Here is a 22701-nt window from a genome sequence, read left to right as displayed (position 1 = left end):
TTTAAAAGCAGAAGACAAAAATAAAATTTCTCACCTGTTGAGCAGAGCGAATTTTTTCATTAGTTTCCTTTTGCATTCCACACTCATAATCTCTGACGTCTTCGATGGTCATGCCATACCAGTCATCTATCCAAACAAAAGCCTGTCTGTGGCCTACAAGTAGAATGTTCCGAATGGCCTGAAATTGATATTAGGTTACAATACATCCACTGTTAAAGACACAATGATAACTATATAACAACATTAAGAAGTAGTTGAGGCACCAAGTTTTAGGGCCATTTATCATGAACTGACCAACATCTCTTAATGCAGCCAAAGGAATGATCTCGCTATATAAACTTAGATGCTAAAGAAAATATATACAGTATTACTATACTGTGTCGTGGTAACCATTGAAATCCCATTGTAGGTTATCAAATATAATAAAACTGCATATTAATGAACAATTAATATGCAGTTTAGATATGACAGGAAAGATAACTCCTGTCATGCAGGGGCAGTATTCACAGGGCACTTAGGGAAGAAAGCACCAAAGCGCATGCAGCCCTGGTACTGATGAGGAACACCCGGCCACCGCACAACACAAGAACACAGCAGTGAGCGCCACGAAGGCAAACACCGCTTAGGAAACTGAGGCCAGAGAAGAGTCTGTCCCAGTTGACATTAGCTTACAAACTAAAGTGTTAGGCAGCCAGCGAGGTGAGGTCCTGGGCCCCCCCGGGGAGGGGAAGGCTGCGCGGATGAGCGGCGCGGCAGTAAAGTGTGATGTTTGCTTGTTTTCTTGGGATTCTAGGGAGTTTCTACCTCTCTGTTCGTTTTTTGGTTTTAGTTTCTTACCATGTGGGGTTTGTTTTGTTATGCCTACCTTTCTGGGTGCCTAACCCTGGTCGATGGCAGATAAGGGAAAACCCACAACCACAAGAGGGTTTTCCAGGGCCATTGCTCCCTGAAACCTCTCTGAAGGGGCCAGGTTCTGGTGCTGGTCCCTGGTAGGTCTGAACTCCATAGCTAATGTCCCAGTCTAATATTACATACATTAGCCTGATAAGCTCCAAGGAACCGTAGGGGCTCCCCTCAGAAAACCGCAAAATCGCATCCAGCAAGAGTGGTGCGAATAGCTTCAATAGCACAAACGACGCACGCACCGCCTAGGGTAACGCACCAGACCCAGACCCAAGTGCCTCCACATCCACCTGAAGCCAGTCTGAGGACAGCTCGAGGAGGGAGAAGAAACGCTGGGCCGAAGCCAACAGGCCCTACATGAGCAAATCCTCCGCGACCAATGCAGTCAAAAGGGAAGGAACCTGCACATGAAGCTGCATCATACCAACATCCAGCGAAAAGGCAGGGGCGAACAAGCATGGAATGAGATGCTCAAACTCGCCCCCAAGGGAACCTGCAACGCTGTCTGAGCTTCTCGCCTCTCAAGCGTGGGGAAACAGAACGCATGCCATGACTCTAAAGATAATAGAGGTCAGTCTGCAGACTAGGGTGACTCTGGAACTTCTTAAAGAACCCAGTAATGACACAAAGATCCATACATGAAGGAACGCGGAACCATCACGAAAGCATAATCTGTGTCGCACAAGAGGTAAGCCTAGAGGTAAGTATTCCCCTCACCACATGGGACAGAAATTAGGAGGCCGAAAACCTCAGGAAGGATGGAACTAAAGAACCATTGGGGGTCACGGAACCGAACCCAGGGAGGGGTAGATGCCAATCCAATTCGTACGAGGAGGGAGCAAAAGAGAACCCCACTCCTCGTAACACCAAGCCCTGCCCCATAGGTACAAAAACCCAGGCAGGGACCAACGAGGCCCAAGGCCCCCAAGGCAACCTTTCCCCCACCCCGGAACCTCACCCTGAGGACCCGAGGCCAAGTCGGCCTCCAAACCCTCCTGCCTCTAAAGAAAAGGCAGGAGCTGCCGAACAAGCAGGAACGAAGGGAAGGGGGGCCCCACTGGTCAGACCCAGAAGTACCGGCAGGAGGACCAGGCTTGAATACCTTCGCCACCACCCAGGAAGGAAACACCCCCGAGACTGCCCGAGTCTCAACACCAACAAGAACCCTGCCCCGACACAGAAACCCTCAGAAGTTTCAAAGCCGGAAGCAAGGGGTAAGGAACAGGATGCACAACAGAAGGGGAAGGTCAAGGAGAGGAGGACAGAACCAAAGTCGAAGCGACTCTCTTTCCCCAAATCCGGGTCACGAAAATCATAACGGGGCAGCCTCGGGAAAGCAACCAACCTATCGCGTTGCACCAAAGTAAACCTAGCATGCAATGCAGCTGCTGCCTGCACTCTCATATCATGACCAGTAGCTTGGGTGAAATGAAGCACGTACAAACAACAAACATCGCATGACTCCGGGTCAAAAGAATCACTGACCCTACAGGCAGCATGGTGGAGGCACAACCGCTAATTGTCACCCTGAGACAAGGAGGACAGAGCAACTATAAACCTCGCACAAAAAGTGAGGGGACTCAAGGGTTGCAGCCATTGGACCACGGAGCCCCCACAGGGTTTCCCAGGGCCCTTAGCCTTGGTAACACACTAAGGGAAGCCCAGGCAGGGTACTGCAAACCAGCGCTGAAGACTACCAAGCAAACTTCTAAAAGCTGAACCCCCGGGATGTGTCTACTCATGGGGTCCTGCAGAGGGCACAACCAAGAACACACATGGATATATACCTTAAGTATAGATCGGAGGCAACCAACCAAAGGCAGAACCCCTCACCAGGCAGAAAACAAAAATACAAGAAAAACCACGCAAGAGTAAACGAGTATGACATCACATGTCACCACGCTGCCATCTGTGTAGCTCCCACCTCCCTGGGAGGGGGAAGGGGGAGCCCCAGACCCCTGTGCCGGCCATCCATACCCCAGTTCTGAGGCTGGATATAAAAATACGCAAAAAAAAAAAAAAAAATGCTGACCGGTGGGAGGGTGGGTTGCTGGGGAGCCTCCGGGTCTCACCCAGAAAATGGCATTTCATTACATTCAACGTTGGTTTTCTGGGGGGGGGGAAACCCTGTCAGCTCCCCGGAGCTACCTATCCAAAGACAAAAACAAGAAGGACCTAACCTGGGAGGCGGAAGTCGCACACTCCCCAACACGAAGTGGAGACAAAAGACTGCAACTGCTAACCCAAGGCCACACAGGCCCCACAAGGCCCAGGAACAGCAACAAAGGATCGCATAGCCAACCTACGAATGATGTGGGCACAGGGAGACAGCAGGCTGGCAGGACCGAACCACCTTGCGGATGATGCGAGAGAACCGCACCCTGGAACAGGGAAGAAGGGAAACCAGAACAGCCCAACGCGTGACCCCGGTCACAGCACGCAAAGAACGGGGAAACGCCGCAACTGAACACAACACATGATGCACTCAAGCCAGACCAACCAAGCATCAACAACCCAAGGACCCCTCCGGAAAGCAGCCATGTCAGTCTTCGCCAGAAAACAAAGAGACGGCTGCAAGCGAACAAACCTATCAGGAGAACCAAGAGTCGAAACCCTGGTGCTGGAGGAGAGCATGAAGCACCCCAATCCGACCCCCAGAGGCCAACGCCAACAAGAAAAGAGCCTCGGAAAACAAGCCAGAACCGAAGGGGCCACAACAAACCGAGGAGAAAACAGAGCATCCAATCCAAGAACCAGTACGGCTCAAGCGGCACAAGAGCAGGCCAGAGACAGCTCATGAATTGTTGTAGAGGAAACACCAAAACCGATGCAACTGCCAGCAACACGCGAGACAAGGTGACGGCCCTGAACCTCCACAAGAGGACGACAAAATCACGCCAACAAAATGCAGCAAACCTAGTAAGGGACAAAAAGAAAAAGGACCGCCAATAAAACCCCATACCGCCGCCGAGACGAAGCATGCAGGTGGGACACCATCAACAAAGCCACCTGATCACCAACAGATGGTGAGAGACTTGAGGCAGAACTGAACCAGCCCCGCCATGGACCTATCGAACATAGAAAGAGGCGGAGCCACGGGGAAAACCTAGGGTGCGAACACCGAGCAAGCAGAGCCGGAAACCCAAGCCAGCAAGGAACCAGATGGAACGAGTGTAATACAGAAAACTTCCCAATGCTAGCGAGCTCCCCAGGAGATCGAAAACACTGTGGTTCCGACGCGAGACTCGTGAGAAGTGACAATGCGAGATCATGAAAATGCCAACTGGCAGGGCAAACCAGAAAATCAGGAACCCAAACCTGGCAAGCCGAGAAAGAACAAACCCGAGCAAGCAGAAACGCTTCGTCCGGATGAACCCCCCGGGGCCCCTGAAGGACCAACAAGTCCGACAACGGATGACAACCAGAAGCCGCCAGCAGAAAAAATGCCGAAACACAGATGCCAAAAACAGCAAGGACAAAATTGCGATGAAAAACGAAAAGTCTGGGCCCAGGCTGAGGCCAACGAGGAAGCGAGCACCGTGAACCGAAACACAAAGCGAAAAGCAGGGACACCGTAACCCACAGGAGCAGTGAACGCGGCCCCAGCAGGGAAGAACGACACATGCAATACAGAGGAAGGAATGAGAACAAACCAGGACGTGAACCACACAAAAACAAAAATGCACCACCCAACCAAAAAAAAAAAAAAAAAAAAAAAAAAAAAGCTGGAGCCAGGGCCTAAAACCTCTCACCTCCCAGCCCAACAAAGAGAAACTGCAGGGGAGGAAAAGAAGAATGGAAGTTACAATCACCTGCATACAGGGCAACCCAGAAACAAAGTGCCACACAAGGAGAAGATGAAAACTCAGGACCTGAGCCGAACACAGGGGAGGTGCAAAAGCAGGGAGCTGAGCATGGACAAAATCCAACCTAGCATGAGTAGAGCCAAGAAACACAAAATAAAACACACAACAATGTGTAGAAGAGAAGGAGAAAAACGGAAAAATGCAAGAAAAAGACTAGAAAAACACAAGAAAAAGACCAGAAAAAACAGGCCAAGCACTAGCAGCTAGGGGCAAGAGTGTAGAAGGAATATAAGGAACAAAGAAGACAGGCAGAAAGCGGGAACGAAGAGAGACATGACCTTCTACACATGACATGACTTACTGAAGTGCCTGGCTCAGCCAAGCACTGCACAACAGGCAAGGAATGAGTGTCCAAGATAAGACCATGAACGACGGGACCACGCCCCACCATGTAACAAATAACAGACAAACAAGGAAGGCCACAGGAAGAAGCACGCAATGGGCCAAACAAAATGCCACAACCAATCCTCAGCACAACCAAAACCCATGAACCAGCACCCGGCCGAAAGAGACGCCCGACCACATAAACTCACCTGCAGAACGTAGACACTTCTTGAGGTTGTCTTGAGGTTATCTTGAGATGATTTCGGGGCTTTAGTGTCCCCGCAGCCCGGTCTTCGACCAGGCCTCCACCCCCCAGGAAGCAGCCCATGACAGCTAACACCAAGGTACCTATTTTACTGCTAGGTAACAGGGGCATAGGGTGAAAGAAACTTTGCCCATTGTTTCTTGCCGGCGCCTGGGATCGAACCCGGTACCACAGGATCACAAGTCCAGCGTGCTGTCTCCTCGGCCCACGGCTCCCTCACTAACGTGTCTCGACACATCGTAGCCGAGAATATTCCAGGAGCACCACTAGTGAAATATGGATGTATGCTGAGAAAAACTAGATGTCTTCCTCATATCGGTAATCCAGATCACCCCCAGTATCTACGGGGGCCCAAACAGAAGAGAGAAGAGGGGCGAGAGGCGAAGCACGAGAGAAAAGGACGTGGAACACCACACATGTACACCGTCCATAATAAAACAAACTCCCACTGTGCATGCGCAGGACGCATGAGGTCCGAACCAGACGACCAACCCAGCAGGGAGGGCGCCAACAAGGAGGATTTAAGGAATATTAGCAGTGACGAGACAGAGCGTGGAGAGATAAGCATAAGTACAAAAGAACGAGACAATACCGAAAACTAAGAAGCACAGAAGAGGACCAACGAATCCTAGAAAGGACTGGAGGTAAGCCTCACCAGAAGATGACAGAGGTTCCAATAATATGGAAAGAATCGAAGACCTTCCAGAACCTTCGAGATCCTACAGAAGCAAGCACAAAATCACGAAGGCTCATAAAGGCACAGTCGCACCCGAGACCAAAGCTCATGCAGAACCCCGATATGAGGGGGAACACGACCCCGAAATAACAAAGAAGTCCTGTCCCAGAGAAGAAGGGTGAGAAAACAGAGAAGAGTACCCATCAATAGGACGGAACCGTCAGACCCGAAGGGACAAGGAACCGAACCCGGGGAGGGGCCGAAAGGAAAAAAACCACTTCCCGTAACTGCAAGCCCCACTCAGAGGGTAGAAAAACCCTAGCAGGGTCAAAATGGGGCCCAAAGCCCTCCAAGTCAGCCTCTCCCCAGCCCCAGGAACCTCCATGGCAGGCCCAGGGCAGAGCCGTCCCCCCAATGCCCCAGCCTCACAAGAAAAAGCTGGGGCAGCCGAATAAATACTAAGGAAGAGAGCCCACTGGCAAACTCATACAACACAGCTGGAGGAACAGGCTTGAATGCCTCCGTTGCTACCCCAGACAGGAAATCCCCGAGACCGCCCCAAGTCTCACGACCATCGAATCCCCGCCCCTTCCCCAAACCCACAGATGATGAGGATCCGGATGCAGGGAGGATGGGGGGGGGGGAACCAGACTAGACCACAGCAGGGGAAAGATAAGGGGGCGCGGACAGAAACAAAACCGAAGCTACCAACACCACCAAGCCCAAAATGGGCTTGGGGGTGTTGGTCACAACAACCAAAATGGGGCAGCCTCGGGGCTCCTGGGAAGCAAAGAACCTAGCACTTTGCAACCACCTGATCCCAATGTGCAATGCCCGTGCTGCCTGCACCCGCATAGTCAGCATAAGACTGGGTAACTGAGTCACAAACAAGCAACAAAAATTTGCAGGACTCCGGGTTGACAGTGCCACTGACCCAACAGGCAGCAGACAGAGGCAAAAACAGTGAGAGCCACCCTGAAACAAGGTGACAGAGCAACCCTGGAACTCGCACAAAGCGAAGGGGGGACTCAGGGGTCACATCCATCGGACCAACGCGCCCCCGTAGGGATTCCCAGAGTCCTGAGACGGAACTCATGCTCAGGGAAGCCCAGGCAGGGTACTGCTGACCGGCGCCCTAGTCTACCAAATATCTTTCTAAAAACTGAACCCCCCGGGACATGTACACTCACGGGGACCAAGCCGGGGGTACCACTGGAAGAGAAAAGAGTACCTGATACACAAGAGGCAACAACCAAGGCAGATCCCCCCCCCTCCCCACCAGGCAGGCAAACAAAAAGAAATAGAAAACCCCGCAAGAGCACAGCGTACCCAGGTGGAACAAAGCCAGCCGCTATGATTTGTGAAAACAAGCTGCACAGTACCCTGCGTCCCTTACCAGTGCAAACTGCCCCCTACCCTAAGGTGAACAAGGAAGACAGAACACCCTAGCACACAAAGGGCAGCCAAAAACCAAGCAGTAAACAGCCTAGCAGAGGCAGAACCCAAGGAACTTGTGGAAGGTGGCCCCAAGCCCTAAGGGCAGTACTTACTGAGCACCTAGGGAAGAGAGTCTTAGGCGCATGCTACCCGAGTACCAAAGAATAACTCCCAGCTCGCGCACAACCTAGAAGACAGTCACCACACACAAGGCACAGTGCTGAAACAACCACTGGAGCCAGAGCACACGACTTCTGCCTATAGCATCAGCCTCAGAACTGGGGTGTGGATGGCCGGCACAAGGGTCTAGGGCTCCCCCTTTACCCTCCCGGAGAGGGGGGGGGGGAGCTGTGCAGATGGCGGCGCAGCAACGTGTGACGTCATACACGTTTGCTCGTTTCTGTTTGGGGAGTTCTATCCACTTGTTCAGCTTTTTGTAGCAATTTTCACCAGAATAGGGGTTTAGTGGTGTATTAGTTGTGGTGTGGTAGTAGTGGTGTACTAGTTGAACAGTTTTGCGACGCCTACCTTTCTGGGTGCCTAACCCAGTCGATGGCAGACTGGGTTAGGCAGTCAGATCCTTCCAACCACATTGGGGTTTCTATAGGCTATTGCTCCTCGTGCCTCTGTGAGGGGGCCAAGTTCTGGCTCGTGGTCCCCGGTAGGCCCACAGAACTCCATACACATGACTGATGCCAAAGTCTGACATTAGCACATCAGCCTGGATAGCTCCAGAGCCGACAGGACTTTCCCCAGAAATAAGAAGTGTTACTGGTGTGCACCTAAAGTGCTAGGTTAACTGGAACCTCATGGTTGAAATTCATGTGCTGAGCACTGGTTATTAAAACAATGTGAAGGTAAAAGTGTAATCACAATTTAGTATAAATGCCTGTACAGTACATCACATTAATTGGACTAAAACAAATAAAAATTAAAAATCTAAAAATCATCCACTTACTCTGTGTGCAAAATCTTCAATTCTTGTTTGAAGCCCAAACACTTGAAATGAAACATCAACAAGTTTGTAAGAACACATGATGATGTCTGACCTTTCACGCCATCCATCTTTTAAAGGGCCACGGCCTGTTTTCATGGATTTGAAAGCAGAAGGATCCTGAAAATAACAATTATTATAATGCTGTTAGGCTATGGCTTTCATTATAAATGTATATTATTGGGACAATATTAGTGACATGTTTAAGTTCAGTTGGCCCGTATTGTGCAAATTTGGAAAATTAAAATCTGTACCCCTGTGCAAATGTGCTTAAAGGGGGCGTCAATTCCAAATTTGCTCAAAATATGCAATAAATGAAAACTCGTTCGAGTTCAATCAAACTTTTTTGACAAATTGTATATGAAAAGGGTTTCGTCTGGTCCAAGTCTCAGCATTGGACACTGAGCTAGTATGGTGAATGAAGACAGTAACATGTACCCACACAGAATCAGCAGATGCTATCTCCCTCCCACCATAAAGCACAGCACTAATTATCACAACAATTCTGCTATTAGCAGAAACCTGGTCATTTTTATCACAGTCAGGGGTCTTCTGTAATACTATCGTCGCTAAATAATACCAGTTACATATATTTTTTATATTTTTAGGAGATGCTGTGATCACAAACTGAACAGCAACGCTGTTAGTTCATGCTGCGTGCGCCAGCCTTGATTGCTCATTCAGTACTGATGCTCTTACACCTGGGAATGTTGCCAGAATTCACACCAGGAATTATACCTGAAATTTGCCCATGATTTTGTTTAAAAATGGCGTCTGTTTACAAGAGCCCAGAAGAAGCTGATGTGAAACCCGTGTAGCTGCGGGACTTTTAAAATCGTGAACGAGACCACTCAATCATACATATATGTAGTGCGCCGTTTGGTGAAAATTCTTCCCTACATACATGTATGATTTGCACAGTTTAAGGGTTAAACTTATTGTATTTAAGGGTTAAACTTATTGTATCACAGTCACAACTGACTGGTTGTGACTGTGAAAACCTGATTGACTGTGAATGGCTGATTGACTGTGAATGCGTGACTGACAGTAAATGCATGACTCGACCGTAAATGTGTGACTGACCATAAATGCTTAGCCGGTTGCTACCACAACGTGACTGCATGACTGCCTTTGGTTATGACTGCCTGTGACTGGTCTTGACTGAATACTTGACTGACATATTGTGACTAGCTAACCGGTTCTAAGTGGCTGCCACATAACAGAGGCATTGAAATGTGTGAAAGGAAAATCTGGAACCAGTGATGCAGATATGAAAGCATTTAAGGCAAGCAGGGGATGGTCTCACCTCCTCTTCACCCTCCCCACACACCAATACCGCTTCTCCCTTCGTCCTCACCGTCTTCCATACGGCACCAAGAGTCCTCAGTAAAGGTAAAGTACTGTACAGTTAAATACTATATTCCCTTATTTTATTATGGCTTATATTTATACCTGATTGCTTTGTGAATGAAAAATACAAATAGTATTCTGTATAAAATGTATTTTAAAATTAATATTTTTAGGTGTGTGGAACGGATTAATTTAATTTAGATAATTTCTTATGGGAAAATTCGTTTTGGGTTGCAAACTTTTGGTTTACGAGCCGTCTCTGGGAACGGATTAAATTCGAAAACCAAGGTACCATTGAATAATGATAGGTTTGCCTGTAAACAAATTGACAAGAAAATCAAACCACATTAGCTGTTTTGATATGCGATTTCAAAATACAGTGGTACCTCGAATAACGAATTTAATCCGTTCCGTGTTCGTCATGTGAAACGGACGTCATACAAAACAAATGTCCCCATTTACCCACTGTGATGCACTGTGTTTATTGTGAAATTCCTCCAGTGTGCATGACATCAAGTTTTCCCAAAAAATCATTTTTCTTTGTAAAATGATAATTTACCTTCCCTGAACATGTCTATGTAAAAATAATTACCAAATTCCACTTACTTTGGCTGCGAGGACGTGGACAAGGTGCGCTGTGAAGTCATCAGGGGTTGGTCGCCCGTGTGTGAAGCTCCCAGACACGGTCACACAGGCCATTCATGCACCGCGTGTTGCCACAAATATATTTTCAAATAATTGTTCTATGTATTTCCAATGCAGTTTTATTGGTTTCTTTTATCATATATGATGCATATTGGTGACCTTTACAATATGTGCACAGTAGAATGTTCATAATGTTCCATGGAACTGTGATACATGTGTCAGTATTGTGTCCACAATAAATGTTTATTGTCACAATATTACGTGGTAAAAATTCACTAAAATTACAATATGTACAGTTTCACATACTATTTACACAGTAACACACTGTATTACACACTCAGTACTTTGGAGGTACGTAATGATCAACGAAGTAGTCCATGGTACACAGCACGGCTTTGCTCTCGTTACACCAGCTACAGATAGATTTTCGCTTCCTGTTTCATCGTTCTGTGTGCTTGCAAATAACGCACTCGCGTGCACCCTTGGCTTTAGTACTTGTAGGTGGTATGTAGCAAAGCTTGTAAAGCATAAGGTAGTATTGAAACAATTATAGGAAAAGCTCAAATTGTAAGGTAGTCTTGAAAAGATCGCTTTGTAAGGTCCCACACAGGAAGAGATTCAGCTAGCCTCAAAGAGTGTCCGTCAATCAGGAAGAGATTCAGGTATTCTTGAAAATATCTATGGAAAACACCACCATGGAAGCCACTAACACTGTTCATCTATGCTACTTGTATCAGATGCATCATCACTGAACGCAGAAAACGATTCATCTATGTATCATCTATATAAATTGGAGATGGCAAGGGTGGGGCTCAGAGCTGCAACTGGATACTCTCGTTGTATCTGCTTGATACCCGCTTGATGGGGTTCTGGGAGTAGTTCTACTCTCCAAGCCCGGCTCGAGGCCAGGGTTGACTTGTAAGAGTTTGGTCCACCAGGCTGTTGCTTGGAGAGGACGACAATACAGTGTCGTCCTCATAGGTGCTGTATCACTTGCATCCAACCGGTGTGTTAAGTCCTTATTGGGCCTAGCTTCACCAATATTATGACCCTTATGTTCTTCAAACAATAAGGTCTGAATTTCACCGACTGAGCGCAATCTTTTAACACCATGTCGAACAGGTGTTTGGGAGCCAGAGGCACGTGTGCCACAAATGGTTGCTCAAACAGTACTAACCCAGCCAGCAGCCCTTGTCTTTCATATTTGTTATAGCAAAAAGGTTCGTTCAGTGTTTGTCAGGTAGGCTGCTCCATTATGACAATCTTTCTTTGTTTCAAATGTGTTCCATTTGTTTTGTATTTGTCACTTATGTCTCAATAATGGAGCAGCCTACCCGGCAAACACTGAATGAACCTTTATGGCATTTGTCCATTTTTCAAATTGTTGGAACAGTTTTTTATTTTTCGTTTCTTTTAGTTAAGAAACATGGAGCGGCCTACCTGTAGACCACCGAACGAACCTGTTTGACATTTGATCTGGTTTTCAAAATTCATTTTTTTTATTTACATTTTTTTTTTGTAAGAAACATGGAGCAGCCTACCTGCTAACCACCGAATGAACCTTTTGCTATAAGACAAATGAAAAATAAATATTTAATACATTTGAAGAAAGGAAAATGTCATAATGGTTTGTTCAGTGTATGAAAGGTAGGCTGCTCCATTATTGAGAGACAAATGACAAATACAAAAATGGAACACATTTGAAACAAAAAGATTGTTATAATGGAGTAGCCTACCTGCTGAACACCGAACGAACCTTTTTGACATTTGTTGTACAGGTATTTCAGAAATTTCATTTCTTTTTTTTTTTACAAAAACGTCAATGCTTTGCAACATCTCAGCAGTCACCCCTTTATATCCCAGCATCATTAGCATCATTAAACAAGAACATAATTTATGTGCATCGTCGGAGGCGTCTGAGAATGTTGTACAAGAAGCAGCGCGATCCCACCATGTGGTGTTGACATTACTCAAATGAGCGTTCGCAATACGGGACGATTTGACGCCGATCGGGCCGTTCGTTACCCAAAATGTTCGCCTTTTGGGGCGATCGTTATGCGAGGTACCACTGTACTATGATCAGACATTATGACGCCTCAATTATGTAACATTTTGAACACATTTTGCATCATACCACATAACAAACATTCTGTTGTTCATCATTTATAGCATTTGTGTTTGGAATGTGGTGGGAAGGCCAACTGTGTGTGGGTGTGTCGTCATCAAATGAAGGAAAAATTATTCAAGCCATTATATTACAGTACTGCACAAATGTAATGGTGTATGCACATGAGGAGAATCCTCAGTGATAAAGACTACAAGAGAAGTACCAGCAAATATCTACAAAATATGCAAATTACAGGAAATTCTAAATAATCTTTATTTAGTTTAACAGTAAGAGGTTCTGGTACAACAAAGAAGAAATCACATTAAATAAATATGAAAAATTTACTATAATTTTTACAGAAAACAGTTACTGTGTATACAGTATATATATACCATTACAGTATTATAGGAAAAGCACATACAAAACTTAATTTGCTAAATATTTTATACAATTAGTAAATAGCTACACACCTCTTCTTTTTTGTAGTGCCTCTCATCAACTGGATCAGTTAGGATGTCCACATGATCAACTGTTCGCTGCTTTAACTCATCTTCGTTTATATTCAAACACTGAAAAAATTTGATAAAATGTTGTTAATGACCACCCAAAAAACCAGCATTGAATGTAATGAAACGCCATTTTCTGGGTGAGACCTGGAGGCTCCCCAGAGCTTACTAGGCTGATATGCTAATGTCAGACTTTGGCATCAGTCATGTATATGGGCCTACCAGGGACCACGAGCCAGAACCTGGCCCCCTCAGAAGAGGGAAGGGGAGCAATGGCCTATAGAAACTCCCGTGTGGTTGGAAGCATTCTATGTCTGCCATCGACCGGGTCTGGCACCCAAAAAGGTAAGTATCCCAAAACATCCTACTCTAGTGAAAATATTGCTACCAAAAGCCGAACAAGTGGATAGAACTCCCCTAGACGAGCAAACGATCATGACGTCATACGTCACCGCGCCGCTGTCTGCGCAGCTCCCCCCCTCCTTGGGAGGGGGAAAGGGGAGCCCCCAGACCCCCCACGCCTTTAGTTCTTAGGCTGGACATCAAAACACGCAAAAATATGCCGACCGGAGGGACGGAGGGATGCCAGAGGGGGGGAATAAGGAGGGATCCTTATTCTCTGACCGCTTAATCCTCTTTGACCATTCTAAGCTAAGCTATACTTGTTTCTGGTTAATTCTTTCCCTAGGGATGGGTTGGTCAGGTGTTGGCCTATATATCCTCCCCTTCTCCCTTCTCCTCTAGTCAGTTTGGTGTTGACAAAGGCTTTAACAAGCCGAAACGTTCACCTCGTTTCATATTTCTCTGGATTTTCTGCATATATATATGTATATGTATATGTATGTGTGTGTGTGTGTGTGTGTGTGTGTGTGTGTGTATGTGTGTGTGTGTGTGTGTGTGTGTGTGTGTGTGTGTGTGTGTGTGTGTGTAATTACCTAAGTGTAATTACCTAAGTGTAGTTACAGGATGAGAGCTACGCTCGTGGTGTCCCGTCTTCCCAGCACTCTTTGTCATATAACGCTTTGAAACTACTGACGGTCTTGGCCTCCACCACCTTCTCACTTAACTTGTTCCAACCGTCTACCACTCTATTTGCGAAGGTGAATTTTCTTATATTTCTTCGGCATCTGTGTTTAGCTAGTTTAAATCTATGACCTCTTGTTCTTGAAATTCCAGGTCTCAGGAAGTCTTCCCTGTCGATTTTATCAATTCCTGTAACTATTTTGTATGTAGTGATCATATCACCTCTTTTTCTTCTGTCTTCTAGTTTTGGCATATTTAATGCTTCTAACCTCTCCTCGTAGCTCTTGCCCTTCAGTTCTGGGAGCCACTTAGTAGCATGTCTTTGCACCTTTTCCAGTTTGTTGATGTGCTTCTTAAGATATGGGCACCACACAACAGCTGCATATTCTAGCTTTGGCCTAACAAAAGTCATGAACAATTTCTTTAGTATATCGCCATCCATGTATTTAAATGCAATTCTGAAGTTAGAAAGCATAGCATAGGCTCCTTGCACAATATTCTTTATGTGGTCCTCAGGTGATAGTTTTCTATCTAGAACCACTCCTAGATCTCTTTCTTTATCAGAATTCTTTAAAGATTTCTCACATAATATATAGGTTGTGTGGGGTCTATGTTCTCCTATTCCACATTCCATAACATGACATTTATTAACATTAAATTCCATTTGCCAAGTGGTGCTCCATATACTTATTTTGTCCAGGTCTTCTTGAAGGGCATGACAGTCATCTAAATTTCTTATCCTTCCTATTATCTTAGCATCATCAGCAAACATGTTCATATAATTCTGTATACCAACTGGTAGATCATTTATGTACACAATAAACATCACTGGTGCAAGAACTGAACCCTGTGGTACTCCACTTGTGACATTTCTCCATTCTGATACATTGCCTCTGATTACTGCCCTCATTTTTCTATCAGTCAGAAAATTTTTCATCCATGATAGAAGCTTACCTGTCACCCCTCCAATATTTTCCAGTTTCCAGAACAACCTCTTATGTGGAACTCTGTCGAAAGCCTTTTTTAGGTCCAGATAGATGCAGTCAACCCAACCATCTCTTTCCTGTAATATCTCTGTGGCTCGATCATAGAAACTGAGTAAATTCGATACACAGGATCTTCCAGATCGAAAACCATACTGTCTGTCTGATATTATATCATTTCTCTCTAGGTGTTCTACCCATTTAGTTTTGATTAGTTTTTCCAATACTTTCACTATTACACTTGTCAATGATACAGGTCTATAATTGAGGGGGTCTTCCCTGCTGCCACTTTTGTAGATTGGAACTATGTTAGCCTGTTTCCACCCGTCTGCTACGATTCCTGTACACAGGGATGCCTGAAAGATCAGGTGAAGTGGAATGCTGAGCTCAGATGCACATTCTCTCAGAACCCATGGTGAAACGCCATCTGGGCCAGCTGCTTTGTTCTTACCGAGCTCCTTGAGCATTTTTTCCACTTCGTCTCTAGACACCTCTATGTGTTCAATGTTGTTCTCTGGAATTCTTATTGTATCTGGTTCCCTAAAGATTTCATTTTGTACAAACACACTTTGGAACTTTTCGTTTAGTGTTTCACACATTTCCTTTTCATCTTCCGTGAATCTATTTCCCATTTTCAACCTCTGAATATTATCCTTTACCTGCAATTTGTTGTTTATGAATTTATAGAATAGACCTGGTTCTGTTTTACATTTGTCCGCAATCCCTTTTTCAAAATTTCTTTCTGCCTCTCTCCTCACTGCCGTGTAGTTGTTTCTCGCATCTTTGTATCGCTGGTATGTTTGGGGGTTCGGCCTCTTCCTGTATTGATTCCATTTTTGTGTCTTTCGGTCTCTAGCCCTCTCGCAATTTCTATTGAACCAATCCTGTTTCCTAGTTCTGCATCTCTGTTTTGGTATAAATTTTTTTGTGCCTTTATCATATATTTCACAAAACTTGACATACATCTCATTCACTTCCTTGCCTAGCATCAAGTCTGTCCAATTATACTCACTAAAAAAATTTCTAAGGTCACCATAATGTCCTCTCCTGAAGTCTGGTTTTTCAACTGCTTCAACCTCCTTATTTTCTTCCAGCTTATAATGCATTGCATACTTTATTCCCAAAAAGACATGGTCACTTTTACCCAAGGGAGGAAGGTACTGAATGTCAAATATCTCTTCCTCCTTCCTGGTAAATATCAAATCTAGCATGGAGGGAACGTCCCCTTCCCTCATCCTCGTAGCTTGTTTAACATGTTGATACAAGAATGTTTCCAGGATGAGGTCTACAAATTTACAGGTCCAAAAATCTTCTGTTTTAGCTTCATATGCTTCCCAGTCTATGGATTTCAAGTTGAAGTCACCGACTATCAACAGTCGTGATCTATCGTTATCCGCTCTCGCTATAATCTCTCTCATTATTGTTATAAGACCTTGACGTTTACTATCTAGCTCCTCCTTTGACCATGTGCTGCTTGGCGGTGGACTATATGCATTTATCATCATTAGTTTATCATCCTCATAGCAGATCTCTAGTGCTATTATGTCAACTTCTTGTGGATTGGCAGTCATTATTTCCTTCACCTTTAGGTGTTCTTTTACCAGCACAGCAACGCCACCGCCTTTCCTAATTTTTCTGTCCCGTCTCCAAATTGAGTAGCCCCTTGGGAATATGACCTCATTTAAAATTACATCTTCAAGTTTTGTCTCCGTGAGTGCAACAATGTCTGGTGTCTGCAGCTGTATTACATCACTTAACTCCAGTATCTTCGATCTCACTCCATCTATGTTGGTGTATGCAATCTTCAGGAACTTGTTCCCCCTCTCCTTATTCTTCACTCCCCCTCTCTCTATTGATTTTGTTGGTTTGCCTTTATGTACCACTTTACTGGTTTGCCTACCCCTATCACTTTGTAGAAAAAAGAATTTATTTCTTCTTCATTCCTGCTCTCATTTAAATGTTTTGCCTCGGTGAGGTTCAGTTTCAGCTTCTCTCTATCTTCTTTTGAAAGATCTCGTCTTAATGACCACCCTTTCCCATCCTCATCCCTTTGTAATTTTCTAGCATTCCTTAGTACTTCTTCCATCTGTTTGGCACCGTTTAGGGTGATCCTCAAAGGTCGATCTTTCCCTTTTACGTACCTGCCTATTCTCCTGTAGTCGCACACATTCTCTCTGTTTGTAAGACCTTCCACGAGGCCAACAATTTTATCTACTACTTTAGCTTCCTCTACAGCTCTTTCTGACCTAGATGTTATCGCCTTTTCTTTGCAGCCAAAAATGATCAGGGACTTACTCCGATCAACTGTGTTTTGCACCAACTTCGGGTTAGATGCCAATTCTTTCCTCACTTCTAGCCTAATGTTTGTTTTATCTTGGTTGCTGCAGTGTTTGACTTCCTTTACTGCTTCTTCTATTTTTTCCTTCTCCTTGGCCACTTGTGCATAAGTGAGTTGCATATCTTTCTTGCACTGTTCTATTCCCTGTGTAACTTCCTCCATCTGTGCTGACAAAAGCTGTTTCTCCTGTTGAATTTCCTTGCCTAACCTATTGTAGTCATTTATGTTTAAATTTACTTTAACTTCTTCCAAAGCTATTTTTAAGAGTTTATTTTCTTCTTCCATGGCTTTGCAATTTGTTTCCAATTGATTCTTATCCTTGCGCAAGTCTTTCACTAAACCCTCAAGACATAAAACTTTGCTATTCAAATGGTCATTACTTTCTTTCAATTTACTAATTATTTCTACATGAGAGTTCACTATAGTATCTAAATTTACCAACTTGTTATGTAGACTGCTAATATCAATGTTTTCTTCATTGAATCCCTCAAAATCAAGCTCTGTTTTGTTTTTCCCCTTGCCAGTGGCCATCTTGAATGTTCTTCTCTGCACTGTAAACACTAGGGCAACTTTTTCTCATCCGATTTTTCACTTCCCTTAGCACTTTCCTGTTATCTCACCTATTTTTCAAGAGCACTATACCTTTATGTTCTCTGGGACACCAATCACTACCATCAACCTGTACTACAATACTTAGGATTGTTGAAATATGCTGGAGCTCCTCTGCTGCAAGTGTTGACCCTAGGGGTGTCACCTTTTTCATGTGTGTGTGTGTGTGTGTGTGTGTGTGTGTGTGTGTGTGTGTGTGTGTGTGTGTGTGTGTGTGTGTGTGTGTGTGTGTGTGTGTGTGTGTGTGTGTGTGTGTGTGTGTGTGTGTGTGTGTGTGTGTGTGTGTGTGTGTGTGTGTGTGTGTGTGTGTGTGTGTGTGTGTGTGTGTGTGTGTGTGTGTGTGTGTGTGTGTGTGTGTGTGTGTGTGTGTGTGTGTGTGTGTGTGTGTGTGTGTGTGTGTGTGTGTGTGTGTGTGTGTGTGTGTGTGTGTGTGTGTGTGTGTGTGTGTGTGTGTGTGTGTGTGTGTGTGTGTGTGTGTGTGTGTGTGTGTGTGTGTGTGTGTGTGTGTGTGTGTGTGTGTGTGTGTGTGTGTGTGTGTGTGTGTGTGTGTGTAATTACCTAAGTGTAATTACCTAAGTGTAGTTACAGGATGAGAGCTACGCTCGTGGTGTCCCGTCTTCCCAGCACTCTTTGTCATATAACGCTTTGAAACTACTGACGGTCTTGGCCTCCACCACCTTCTCACTTAACTTGTTCCAACCGTCTACCACTCTATTTGCGAAGGTGAATTTTCTTATATTTCTTCGGCATCTGTGTTTAGCTAGTTTAAATCTATGACCTCTTGTTCTTGAAATTCCAGGTCTCAGGAAGTCTTCCCTGTCGATTTTATCAATTCCTTTAACTATTTTGTATGTAGTGATCATATCACCTCTTTTTCTTCTGTCTTCTAGTTTTGGCATATTTAATGCTTCTAACCTCTCCTCGTAGCTCTTGCCCTTCAGTTCTGGGAGCCACTTAGTAGCATGTCTTTGCACCTTTTCCAGTTTGTTGATGTGCTTCTTAAGATATGGGCACCACACAACAGCTGCATATTCTAGCTTTGGCCTAACAAAAGTCATGAACAATTTCTTTAGTATATCGCCATCCATGTATTTAAATGCAATTCTGAAGTTAGAAAGCATAGCATAGGCTCCTTGCACAATATTCTTTATGTGGTCCTCAGGTGATAGTTTTCTATCTAGAACCACTCCTAGATCTCTTTCTTTATCAGAATTCTTTAAAGATTTCTCACATAATATATAGGTTGTGTGGGGTCTATGTTCTCCTATTCCACATTCCATAACATGACATTTATTAACATTAAATTCCATTTGCCAAGTGGTGCTCCATATACTTATTTTGTCCAGGTCTTCTTGAAGGGCATGACAGTCATCTAAATTTCTTATCCTTCCTATTATCTTAGCATCATCAGCAAACATGTTCATATAATTCTGTATACCAACTGGTAGATCATTTATGTACACAATAAACATCACTGGTGCAAGAACTGAACCCTGTGGTACTCCACTTGTGACATTTCTCCATTCTGATACATTGCCTCTGATTACTGCCCTCATTTTTCTATCAGTCAGAAAATTTCTCATCCATGATAGAAGCTTACCTGTCACCCCTCCAATATTTTCCAGTTTCCAGAACAACCTCTTATGTGGAACTCTGTCGAAAGCCTTTTTTAGGTCCAGATAGATGCAGTCAACCCAACCATCTCTTTCCTGTAATATCTCTGTGGCTCGATCATAGAAACTGAGTAAATTCGATACACAGGATCTTCCAGATCGAAAACCATACTGTCTGTCTGATATTATATCATTTCTCTCTAGGTGTTCTACCCATTTAGTTTTGATTAGTTTTTCCAATACTTTCACTATTACACTTGTCAATGATACAGGTCTATAATTGAGGGGGTCTTCCCTGCTGCCACTTTTGTAGATTGGAACTATGTTAGCCTGTTTCCACCCGTCTGCTACGATTCCTGTACACAGGGATGCCTGAAAGATCAGGTGAAGTGGAATGCTGAGCTCAGATGCACATTCTCTCAGAACCCATGGTGAAACGCCATCTGGGCCAGCTGCTTTGTTCTTACCGAGCTCCTTGAGCATTTTTTCCACTTCGTCTCTAGACACCTCTATGTGTTCTATGTTGTTCTCTGGAATTCTTATTGTATCTGGTTCCCTAAAGATTTCATTTTGTACAAACACACTTTGGAACTTTTCGTTTAGTGTTTCACACATTTCCTTTTCATCTTCCGTGAATCTATTTCCCATTTTCAACCTCTGAATATTATCCTTTACCTGCAATTTGTTGTTTATGAATTTATAGAATAGACCTGGTTCTGTTTTACATTTGTCCGCAATCCCTTTTTCAAAATTTCTTTCTGCCTCTGTGTGTGTGTGTGTGTGTGTGTGTGTGTGTGTGTGTGTGTGTGTGTGTGTGTGTGTGTGTGTGTGTGTGTGTGTGTGTGTGTGTGTGTGTGTGTGTGTGTGTGTGTGTGTGTGTGTGTGTGTGTGTGTGTGTGTGTGTGTGTGTGTGTGTGTGTGTGTGTGTGTGTGTGTGTGTGTGTGTGTGTGTGTGTGTGTGTGTGTGTGTGTGTGTGTGTGTGTGTGTGTGTGTGTGTGTGTGTGTGTGTGTGTGTGTGTGTGTGTGTGTGTGTGTGTGTGTGTGTGTGTGTGTGTGTGTGTGTGTGTGTGTGTGTGTGTGTGTGTGTGTGTGTGTGTGTGTGTGTGTGTGTGTGTGTGTGTGTGTGTGTGTGTGTGTGTGTGTGTGTGTGTGTGTGTGTGTGTGTGTGTGTGTGTGTGTGTGTGTGTGTGTGTGTGTGTGTGTGTGTGTGTGTGTGTGTGTGTGTGTGTGTGTGTGTGTGTGTGTGTGTGTGTGTGTGTGTGTGTGTGTGTGTGTGTGTGTGTGTGTGTGTGTAATTACCTAAGTGTAATTACAGGATGAGAGCTACGCTCGTGGTGTCCCGTCTTCCCAGCACTCTTTGTCATATAACGCTTTGAAACTACTGACGGTCTTGGCCTCCACCACCTTCTCACTTAACTTGTTCCAACCGTCTACCACTCTATTTGCGAAGGTGAATTTTCTTATATTTCTTTGGCATCTGTGTTTAGCTAGTTTAAATCTATGACCTCTTGTTCTTGAAATTCCAGGTCTCAGGAAGTCTTCCCTGTCGATTTTATCAATTCCTGTTACTATTTTGTATGCAGTGATCATATCACCTCTTTTTCTTCTGTCTTCTAGTTTTGGCATATTTAATGCTTCTAACCTCTCCTCGTAGCTCTTGCCCTTCAGTTCTGGGAGCCACTTAGTAGCATGTCTTTGCACCTTTTCCAGTTTTTTGATGTGCTTCTTAAGATATGGGCACCACACAACAGCTGCATATTCTAGCTTTGGCCTAACAAAAGTCATGAACAATTTCTTTAGTATATCGCCATCCATGTATTTAAATGCAATTCTGAAGTTAGAAAGCATAGCATAGGCTCCTTGCACAATATTCTTTATGTGGTCCTCAGGTGATAGTTTTCTATCTAGAACCACTCCTAGATCTCTTTCTTTATCAGAATTCTTTAAAGATTTCTCACATAATATATAGGTTGTGTGGGGTCTATGTTCTCCTATTCCACATTCCATAACATGACATTTATTAACATTAAATTCCATTTGCCAAGTGGTGCTCCATATACTTATTTTGTCCAGGTCTTTTTGAAGGGCATGACAGTCATCTAAATTTCTTATCCTTCCTATTATCTTAGCATCATCAGCAAACATGTTCATATAATTCTGTATACCAACTGGTAGATCATTTATGTACACAATAAACATCACTGGTGCAAGAACTGAACCCTGTGGTACTCCACTTGTGACATTTCTCCATTCTGATACATTGCCTCTGATTACTGCCCTCATTTTTCTATCAGTCAGAAAATTTTTCATCCATGATAGAAGCTTACCTGTCACCCCTCCAATATTTTCCAGTTTCCAGAATAACCTCTTATGTGGAACTCTGTCGAAAGCCTTTTTTAGGTCCAGATAGATGCAGTCAACCCAACCATCTCTTTCCTGTAATATCTCTGTGGCTCGATCATAGAAACTGAGTAAATTCGATACACAGGATCTTCCAGATCGAAAACCATACTGTCTGTCTGATATTATATCATTTCTCTCTAGGTGTTCTACCCATTTAGTTTTGATTAGTTTTTCCAATACTTTCACTATTACACTTGTCAATGATACAGGTCTATAATTGAGGGGGTCTTCCCTGCTGCCACTTTTGTAGATTGGAACTATGTTAGCCTGTTTCCACCCGTCTGCTACGATTCCTGTACACAGGGATGCCTGAAAGATCAGGTGAAGTGGAATGCTGAGCTCAGATGCACATTCTCTCAGAACCCATGGTGAAACGCCATCTGGGCCAGCTGCTTTGTTCTTACCGAGCTCCTTGAGCATTTTTTCCACTTCGTCTCTAGACACCTCTATGTGTTCTATGTTGTTCTCTGGAATTCTTATTGTATCTGGTTCCCTAAAGATTTCATTTTGTACAAACACACTTTGGAACTTTTCGTTTAGTGTTTCACACATTTCCTTTTCATCTTCCGTGAATCTATTTCCCATTTTCAACCTCTGAATATTATCCTTTACCTGCAATTTGTTGTTTATGAATTTATAGAATAGACCTGGTTCTGTT

General features: G+C 44.3%; 1 protein-coding gene across 1 annotated transcript in view; it reads right to left on the bottom strand.

Annotated features, from left to right (window-relative positions):
* Window positions 1-22701, bottom strand: part of LOC138363051 (cytoplasmic phosphatidylinositol transfer protein 1-like) — a 68474-nt gene that overhangs the window by 20010 nt on the left and 25763 nt on the right. Inside the window, exons 6-8 of the mRNA XM_069321895.1 lie at window positions 13038-13136; window positions 8430-8585; window positions 35-178 (exon numbers count right to left, since the gene is read on the bottom strand). Of these exons, the coding sequence (XP_069177996.1) occupies window positions 35-178; window positions 8430-8585; window positions 13038-13136 (399 nt within the window). The remainder of the gene's footprint in view (window positions 1-34; window positions 179-8429; window positions 8586-13037; window positions 13137-22701) is intronic.

This window comes from Procambarus clarkii, chromosome 10 (genome assembly GCF_040958095.1).
Source record: "Procambarus clarkii isolate CNS0578487 chromosome 10, FALCON_Pclarkii_2.0, whole genome shotgun sequence".
Classification (NCBI taxonomy): domain Eukaryota; kingdom Metazoa; phylum Arthropoda; class Malacostraca; order Decapoda; family Cambaridae; genus Procambarus; species Procambarus clarkii.
Note: the sequence above shows the minus strand (reverse complement) of the source record. Positions and strands in the feature narration are given on the sequence as shown.